This window comes from Belonocnema kinseyi, chromosome 1, assembly GCF_010883055.1.
Source record: "Belonocnema kinseyi isolate 2016_QV_RU_SX_M_011 chromosome 1, B_treatae_v1, whole genome shotgun sequence".
NCBI lineage: Eukaryota > Metazoa > Arthropoda > Insecta > Hymenoptera > Cynipidae > Belonocnema > Belonocnema kinseyi.
In genome coordinates, this window is record NC_046657.1 from 173,396,964 (window position 1) to 173,407,230 (window position 10,267).

The window sequence follows — 10,267 nt, forward strand, 5'->3', positions numbered from 1 at the left end:
ATGTGACAAACAATTTTGATAAATATAAGTTTAACATAATAAAATTATCAAGCAAACTTTTATTTTTATTAATCTAATGGTTCTTTGAAATATATAAAGAATAATACACTATTTCGTAGACTAAATGGAGTTAATAATGCTGTCGGTCGATGGATTAAAAAAGATTCCGACTTCAGGGGTGCGTCCTCAGTACATCCTCGACTTCAGGGGTGCGCGTGAGGGAGTGCGAGTCTTTGGCCTCTTTTTCTCGCTGGATTTTTCTGCATTCGCGGGTGGAAAGCTAGAGTTTTCCCTCAGGGTGGCCTTAGGAGGGGGCTTTGGTATCGCCGAGAGGAAGTAAACGAGCTTAGGTGGTGACAGCTCAATGAGTTTAGCTCTGCAATTTAGAAGGTGATGCGGACGTCTCCTCGGGCGGAAGATCAACGCCTAGATCCCGCAACACTTCCTCGAGGGGAATAAGCTCCACTGTCTCCAAGGTGGATAGGTCGGATGGCGAAGGATAACTTCCTTGGTCTGGTAGGACCTGCTCAAGACTCTGAGACAAGTTGAGCTCCTCGAGAACCTCTTCCTGAGGGACTGTTTGGTCGGGGTTTTCGGATACGCTGCCCGGCGAAGGTTGGCGGGTTGTGAATCCCTTGGTTCAGTTCCGGCGATCTCCCCGGTTCCTCTTCTTTCTTTTGGGTGGCAAGGGTATATAGGCCTCCGGGTTTGCCTGCTGGTCAGCAAGGGCCTGACGATACCTCTCTGTCCAGCGTTTGTGCTAGCTCGGCCGATTTATTCAGGGCTGGTCCATCTGGAGGCAAAATATATATTTTTCTGGTGGTGGTCACGTGGTCCATAATGTTGACTGAAATGGGATCCCAGATACTCTCTATCGAAGACCGAGACGTAGGCGGAAAAGAATCCCTGATCCTCATGACAGAGGATCGAGAACTATGTAAACAAAATTCCTAGATCCTCTTAGCAGAGGACCGAGACGTAGGCTGAAAGTCCCCCATCCTCTTTACAGAGGACCGAGAATAACAAAACAACAAAAAAATGCATCCCAGATCCTCTCTGCAGAGGACCGAGAATTGAGAAAGTAATGAAAGACATAAGGTAGAGGTAAAAAGATGTAGTAAAAAGAGCAGGAAGAAGTAAAGAAAGAAGGCTAATAAATAAGAAAGGAAAACTTGCCAGATCCTCTAGGCAGAGGACCGAGAGTAAGAAATTAATAGTAGGATCCCAGATCCTCTCTGCAGATGACCGAGAAATAAGAGTAAGAGGAGCGTTATAAAATAAATAAGATAGAAGCAAGCAGAAGTAGAAAAAGAGCAAGAAAAAGTAAAGAGAAAAGGGCTAATAAATAAGAATGGAAGAATTCCCAGATCCTCTAGGCAGAGGACCGAGAGTAAGAAATGAAAAGAAGGATCCCAAATCCTCTCTGCAGAGGACCGAAGATTTAAGAGTAAGAGGAACGTAATGAAAGAAATAAGACAAAAGCCAGCAGAAGTAGTAAAAAGAGCAAGAAAAAGTAAAGAGAAAATGGCTAATAAATGAGAAGGGAAGAATTCCCAGATCCTCTAGGCAGAGGACCGAGAGTAATGAGAAAAGCAAACTTGCGCATGCTTGAAGAGCAGAAGAAGTTGAAGTTGTGGTTTCTTTTGGGAAAAGCACTTACTGTGTAGAGTACTAATTCTGGAAAAACTTAAAGGTTAAATCGCCGGAGTCTTCCTACTCGCAATCAGAACGTGATTTTTGATTTCCCGTTTTTTCCTTTTCACTGACACAGGTTATTTCAAGGTTGAGGTTACAATTGAGTAAAATTATTTAGTGGAGGTTTCAAGTTAAGTCGGGGTTTATTAAGCGGGCTTCACCCACCAACAATTTATTTCTCAACGCACTACAGGTAATTCGATTAGAGTTCGCGAGTCAGAATGCCACCTTTACCGGGCGGTAACTGGTTTGGTACTGACTCGGAGCTCACCGCGAGCGAAGGGGTCAACCTTCTGCGAGCGAAGATGCGGCGTGATTTGCACCCAATCGATTGACTGATGTATCGACGTATCGATTCATCAAAGATCGCGGCTTGCGCGGGAAAATTCAAACTAACTAAACTTACTGGATTGTAAATTGGGTATTAAGCCGTAGTTAATATAGCGGGCTGTTAGTCTGCATTTCTTTGGTTAGTTGGGAGCTGTTGTTTTGAGAAGCGTAACAGAATATAATTTCAGACAAATTTAATTGTGTAACAGATGTTTTAAACATATTTTTTTGTAGTTTTTAAAAAGTGAAGATAACGGAGAGTCTCATTCAGCGAGAAAATAATACCCATATTTTACAAGAAGCCAAATGTCAGCAAAGTTAGACATTATTTCATCTATTAATAATTACAGGAAAAAAGGATTACTTCCAGTCTGGCTTAGTATTCTAAAGATTTCGAGAGAATTCAGAAAACTAAAAAGATCAGAAGGAGTTAAAAAAAATTAAAATGCATTCTAATGATTTCAAGATAATTAGAACATATTAAAGAATTCAACGGTCTCGTGAGAATTCAAAAAATTCATAACATTTTAGAGAGTTTAGAGAAATTAATAGAAATTTAGAGAATTTAAAAGAATTCACAGAATTCAAAAGAATTCAGAGAATTGATAATAATTCAGCGAATTTAAAATAATTCAGACCATCCAGAAGAATTTAAAAGAATTCAGACAATACAGAAGATTTTGAGAATTTCTAAATAACGCATGGTGCATTGTAAATATTTCAAGTCAATTGAAAATAAAACTTAAAAAGAATTTTAAAAAGTACAAACTTATTTAAAAAATTCATTTGAATATTAAATAATTTAAAATATTCCAAGGAAGTTGAAAAACGCAACGTGGATTCTATAGATTCCAAGATAGTTAAAAAAATTCAAAAGATATGATGGAGATCAAACTAACGGAATGTGTATTCTTATGATTTCAAGATAATTAAAACACATAAAAAATGCAGTGATGTATAAAGAAAACAGCGAAATCAGAAGAATTCAGAGAATTTAAGGGTGATTCTCAAAAAGTTGGCCATTTTGTGTTCAAGCTCTGCAATAAATGATAAAGAAGAGATAGGCAATGTAAAAAATTCTCATAATAGGAGCTCAGCATGAAGAAAAACCGCCCTAATTTTGATGAATCTTAATTATTTCTAATTGTAGCTAAAAATAAAAGACCATCAAAAATGTGCTGTCGGTCCCGTGTCCCCAGTTCGAATTTTCTCGGATTTTGGCAACATTAAACTACTATTACCGTAATTTATATCTCTGCAACCTAAATTATATCATTAGTACGAATAATAATATAAAAAAATGCATTTTGTAATTCCGACTATTGTTTTATCGATTATTACAAAAATTTCATAGTTGTCCTTCGTTTTCATGTCCTGCCGATCCCGCGCATATTCAATTGGTTTACATATAAGAAAAAATTTTTAATCAATGTAAATTTGGGTAAAATTTGTTACTCGGATAGTTCTTCAATCAATTTCATCCATAGAGAATTAAATAGTCAATTTGGCTTTTCAAAAAATTGCTTAAACTGTGCTCTTAGACACGCGTACCTTAATTATATGTCCTGTCGAATCTGCCTAAAACTCCTCAATCACTTGAGAAATATAAAAAAATAAAGTCAGATTTGGATTCAGCGAATAAAAATGTACAGGTATTGATTTTTAATAAATTTATAAAGTTATTTTTTATGCGCACAAATATGAAATATTATTAAATTTTTCTTGCGCGAGATGACCTATCAGTCTCAGTCGTTTGTTTCGAGGTTAGTCTTACTGTCAGTGACGGAACGTGTAGCGCTAGCATTCCTCGGACTTAAAATACACGAAGGAGCAGTGGATAAATAATTGTGATTGAAAAATAGTCGTTCTGACGCGAGTGTGTAGCAAAAGTGCTAACGGGATTAAAAAGTTATTTCGACTCACCTGACAACGGAAGGTAAAGGTTGTTATTGAGATCAGTTGATGTTTATTTGAATAAATCATGGTGCATCCTATTTTTTTGTTAATTTCCAGAAAAGCAATAGAAATTGAATGACAAGGTAGTACACCATTGTATTATATTAAATTTGTATTGAATTTTATGTAAATTGACTGAAAACTAATTAGTTTGCACGAGTTCACTACGTTCAGAATATGTGAGCCTTTCCCAACATTGATATAATTTTTAAATTTTTTTCGCGGGCACGCTTATTTTCCGTTATTCGGTCAGTTCGAACAACTTTTTTTCTCAGAAACTACATTCCCCAAAGTGGCCAACTTTTTGAAAAACATCCGTAAAGAATTCAGGGATTTCAGAAGATTTAAAAGAATTTAAGAATACAGAAGAATTAAACATTTTAGAGTTCAGAGAATTCAGAAGTAGTAAGAGAATTCAGAACAATTCAGATAACTGAGAAGAATTTAGAAGAACCTAAAAAATACAGAAGAGTTAAAGAGAATTCAGAAAATACGGAAGACGTGGAGAAATTCAAAATAATTCATAGTGTATTGTAAAAATTTTAAGATAAATTAAAAAACTTTAAAGAATTCAATAAAGTAAAAATGAATTTTAACAATTCGTTTGAATTCTACAGAATTCAAAATATTTGCAGGAAGTAAGAATAATGAAATGTGCATGCTAAAGATTTTAAGAGAATAAAAAATTCAAAATATATCAAGGAGTTTAAACTAAATCAATGCGTATTCTAATGACTAAAAATAATGATTAAAATTAACTAATGATTGACTAATGATTAAAAAAAACACATTAAAAAACTAAATGACGTAAGAATTCAACAAATTCAAGGCAGTATAAAGAGTTCAGAAAATTTCTGAAGAATTTAGCGAATTAAAAGAATTCAGAGAATTAAAAATACACAATTGAGACAATTCAGAAGAATTAAGTAGAATTCAGAGTTCAAAGAATTACAAGTAAATTCTACACAATTCAAAATACTCAAAGAAAGTTAAAACAGTTCATCGTGTATTCCAAAGGCTCTTTTATACCTTCCGCCTATCGATCTTTGACGGACTAACATATCGGAATCTCCATTCACACCTTCGAAATATTCTGTTAAATCTAGTAATACATTAGTTATTTTCTAAAAGTCACTGGAAGATTACCAAAACATTATTAGATTGCACTTAATTTTCCGGAGGTATGAATGTATATTTCAATATGTTGGACGGCCGACGACCGATTGCACGAAAGTTTAAAAGAACCATGAAGGAAAAGACATTTTCTATGATTGAATATCTCGTTGCGCAGTTGCCATTCTTATGAGGAATTCTAAAATATATAAATGTACCTTAATTACTGGGACATTAGACAGGGCGCACTTATCACAGATGAGGTGGAAACAAATTAACGTATTAAGGAAATGTATCAAAAACCAATAATGCAAATATTATTATAGATATATTTTTAACTTTTAATACAAATGTCTTGCAACTTGCGAGCGAGAATATCACTAAAAGATTAGTAAGTTCTCTTAACACGTAATCTTCTGTATTTTAACTTTAATGGTTAAGATCTCGGTAGCCTTTATAGTCAAATATAAGTCCGTTTGGGAAATAAGGCTTTTTAAAAAGATGTGATTAAGTCTTTTATGGTTAAACTTAATTTGAAATGCGATTTATGAACGAAACAGTTTCACAAATCAGTATCGTCCAATCGAAGTCTGATCTTCTATTAATGACTTTCTCCTTTCTTCCCGGCTACTCGCTTGAACTCGCCCATGTTGGTCGTTGATATTGGAGATCCGATGATGGTTAAGTGGTCAATTCTAGTAGTTTCAGCGTCACTTTGATTGTCTTTGACGAAAATCTGAAGATTTTGCACGTTTTGGAACTTGACGTAGCGCAATGGAATAGGATTTCCTTCATCTAGGTCCTTAGACGATACTCTGCAAAGAAATTACAAGTTACTAGAAAGGCTGCGCCAAGTTTATGAAAAACATTCTACTATTCATCTCGAATTTCGGGAGATCTAATTTGGAAGTGTTGGCTTGGAGATAGCTTTTCTAGTCACGTTCGCGTGACTTTAACGATATGTGGTTTTTAAGTTAGAATAAGTTATTTGCATTATATAAAAATTTATACGGAGTAAGAGAGGAATCCGACCTACTTTAATTAAGAGGTTACAAGTGGGCTACAAACTTGTATTGTGAGGGGTCGGTGCCAAAATGGAAGTTGGCAGGAGGCTCAACGCGAGACACCGAAGGCGATGATGAACACGGACTCCCACTTCATCCGATGAAAAGCAATAAAGAAGTCAACACGAAAAATCAAGCCACGAACAATTTGACAGTTCGTAAACTACGAGCAGGCGGCAATGTAAGTCGTTCGTCTGCTAACCACCATGGAAAACATGATGAAGTCGAAAATAGGTACGGTACTTCTACCGCCAGCTACGAGGAGCAGCACTGGCCCGGTTGTTATGGTAACCGACAACCAAAACGGGGCAGTGAGTCTGCGACTAATCACGGGAGGCAGCACCGGCCGGCTAGCACCTTAACCATCAGCCATATTTTATATACTAGGGGTGGCTACCGAAACCATAGGCCAAGCACAGGCAACATAACGCAGCAGTTCTAATATCAGCGACGAGTAGCAGCAAAGATATTATAAGCATAGATGCCGCACGGCAGGTCGGAGTGGGAGAACGATATATATATCTAACTACATTTTTGCATGCCTCGAGGTGCTGCCCTCTTCAACTTTTCGATGTTTCTATGGCAACCGCGTCCTTTGCCTACGTCTGCGGGAGGGGTGGGGCCAAGTTGAAAGCCAAACCGAAAGAGCCGGTGATTTTCTGTTTCTCGATTCTCACGCTTGCCTTCGCCAACCATATCTATAGCTGACTCGGGGCTGTCTATTCACGCCGAAAATATTAAAATTAATGAGGGCCTAAGATTATTATATTTATTATTATGTTAAAATTAATTAATTTCTTTTGCGGTTTCTTTTTTAAAAAGGGACACTTTCGAGATAGTAAATAAATTTAAAAAGTAAATACATTTTTAATTAAATCAGAATTTAGTTAAATAAAAAAGTTAAATTAATTCCTCATCTGGTTTCTTTTAAAAAAGAAATGTCCGAAATACTATAAAAAATAAGTTTAAAAGAATTCTTGTTATATTTTAGAATTGTAGCGAAATTTCAAACATTATTTAAACAAATATAATTTTTATAAAAATAGTGAATTGAAGGTTCGAACACTTCACTGTATAAATATATCCTACATGTATTTTTAAATCCTAAAATATTTTATTATTTTTTCGCATAATTAAGGTATAACTAAAGTAATATTTACACTTCTCTGTAGGGAAATGACCGGAAATTTGTTTTCTTGATTAAAACGGCCACCTGTATTTCTTAGTATTTAAAATTTTATTATATTCACTGGTGTTTTCCTGTAAAAATAGTTATACTTTTTCGCACTTGTAAAAAAATTCCCACCAATGATTGAAAAAATTTTTGATTTTATTTATTTCTTCAAGTGAATTTTGTTTAAGTTTGCGATAACAAAGAAAAACTATCCCATTAGGGGTTTTAAGGGTTCAAAAATCGTGATTCATTTTTTTTGTTCATAAATAGTTTGGAAGTGATTTTCATATTGTACACATCAGCTGGTTTTTAAGTATATTATATTAATGATGTGTACAATGTGAAAATTATTTGGAAACTATTTATGAAAAAAATAAATCACGAGTTTAAACACTTAAAACCCCTAATTGGATAATTTTTCTTTGTTATTGCAAACTTAAAAAAAATCCACTTGAAGAAATAAATAAAATCAAAATTTTTTTTAATATATATATACGCTATGCCTTACAGCTAATAAAATCCCTCGTATCAGTTATTATTTAAAACTCACTTTCAACTGCTTTGAATGCAATAAGAAACGCTTTTAATTCCTAAGATTTAAGGTCGAAATATATAAGGAATTTGCAACAAAGAAGATTAATTTTCTTACCAAAAAAGACGATTTTTAACAAATTCCATGAATTTTCAACCAAATATCAAAAAAAGTTCAATGTTAAGCCAAAGAGTTACATTTTTAACAAAAGAGTTCAGCCTAAAAATGACTTTTTATCCGCAGAAGATTAATTTTCTAAAAATAGAATAGTTAAATTTTCGACCAAAGAGGTGAATCTAAAACCAAAAGAATAATTTTTTTACAAAGTAGTTCAACTTTTAACCAAGCTTCTGAAGTCTTAACGAAACAAGATGACTTGTTAACAAAATAGTTTCATTTTTTGCAGAATAATAAAATTTGCAACTGAATACTAAAATCTTTAACCAAACGAGTTGAATTCCGAACCACAGAGAACAAGTATATTGAGACTATACTCAAGAAACTTTATTTTCAATTTTATTTATATTGGATAAAATATCAATATTGCAAAGAAAAGTACGTCCGAAAAGAAAGGACGAGTTCGTTAACAGCCATTTTGGATAAACATACAATGGTACCATTATATTATACTTAAGATTTATATTTACGGCTATTAATAGTACTCAGAAGGCCAAATAATTTATCTTGATGACTTTTTTTTTTGGAAAATGCTATAACTCTGAGAATTTTTTTTGTATAAAAAAAAAAGTCATCAAGATAAATTGTTTAGCCTTCTGAGTACTATTAATAGCCGTAAATATCTAATCCGTAAATAAATATAATCTATTTACGGCTATTAATAGTACTCAGAAGGCCAAAAAATGTATCTTGATGACCTTTTTTTTATACAAAAAAAATTCTCAGAGTTATAGCATTTTCCAAATTTTTAATATCAATCGAAAATCAAAATTATAAGCCAAAAAACGTACGATATGAAAAAAAGTAAAGAAAAGCATTGCTTTTTAAAAGCCCTACAAGAGTATCATAAAAACTTTTTGGATTTTCTTGTAAAGTTGAAAATTCTAATTTTTACTGCACAAAAAATAATTAGATATGAAAAATCCCATTTTGTGGTCAAACTATGCAGGATACAAAAGAAGATGAATCAACAAAAATTGTGATCTCAAAAAAGATCTACAAATTCGTTAATAATCACTTCTTGATAGGAGGCGCACGTTGTGTTTTATTCGCGAAAAATAACATTGAAAATATTTTTAAAAAACTTTGTGATAAAATGATACAAGTTACGAAAAAAAATGATTTAACAAAAAGTATTTACCCGAAAAAGAGCTAAAAATTTTGTATGAATTACTTTTTGACATGACACGTAGTTTTGGTTTTGATTATAAAAATGGTATTAAAAATAAAAATAAAAAATTTGTGGAAAAACAACAAAAGGTACAAAAACAAATTGATTGAAAAAAGTTATTCGTCCAAAAAGTGATACAAATTTGTATTAATTTATTACATTCTTATTAATTATGATGCAGAAAGTATTAGAATTGCCCGAAATTTGACACCACAACATTGGTTTTGAAAAATCCTACAAAATTTCTTTAAACCACTTTTCAATAGGACTCGTAATTTTGTTTTATCGTAAGTAATATATGCAGATAATCGAAAATTCCAGTATCACGCTAAAAGACGCAAAATACGTGAAAAATCTGAAAGAAGACTTGTAGGATATTTTGCTTTATACATGTATAAATAATAATATGTAAACCAAAATCCTATTATTAGCATAACAACGCGAGATAGAGAAAAATATCTAAAAAAAAGGATTGTATTTTTTAAGTTTATTTTAAGGTGGTCCAGAAAATATAAATTTACAACGGTCTATCAAAAAACGAGGGCTCAGCGCGAGTGTCACGATAATATTGTGTACCTCTAAGCTTACAGAGCTTTGAGAATCTTAATCTTTAACTATACTTATTTAAGCAAAAAATTCAGAATATGAACACGCATATAAATACTGCAATCTAAAGAGATGTTTTTGATAAAGTTTCATTCAAGGATTGTTTTGTGAACGAGGCAAAACATGCGTTAAATGAACAGAAGGGTATTGTGAATAAATTGACACACCACACTTGACTAAAAATTAATTGTAAGTTTATTTCTAATAAAGACGGGTACGGGTCTTACTCTTGTAGACAGATCAAGAGTAAGAGCGATAACTATGTTTCTCCGCGGAAGTGAAATTTGTAAGTGTCTGGAACAGTACCGATAGAGTAAGCTGAGAGTTGTCGAGATACAAAATTGAATAAGGGATGAAAGGATGCTTATTGCTTATTGGCTGAGGAACGTGGAAGTAGGAGCATTTAGACACACCCAAATCGTGACGTAGCATATTTTGAGAAAGTCAAA

General features: G+C 33.3%; 1 protein-coding gene across 1 annotated transcript in view; it reads right to left on the reverse strand.

The window, feature by feature from the left end:
- Nucleotides 1-5,417: 5,417 nt before the first annotated feature.
- LOC117170676 (thioredoxin-like protein 1) overlaps nt 5,418-10,267 on the reverse strand; it is a 69,198-nt gene continuing 64,348 nt past the window's right edge. Inside the window, exon 4 of the mRNA XM_033357614.1 lies at nt 5,418-5,909. Within this exon, the coding sequence (XP_033213505.1) occupies nt 5,696-5,909 (214 nt within the window). The 3' untranslated portion in view covers nt 5,418-5,695. The remainder of the gene's footprint in view (nt 5,910-10,267) is intronic.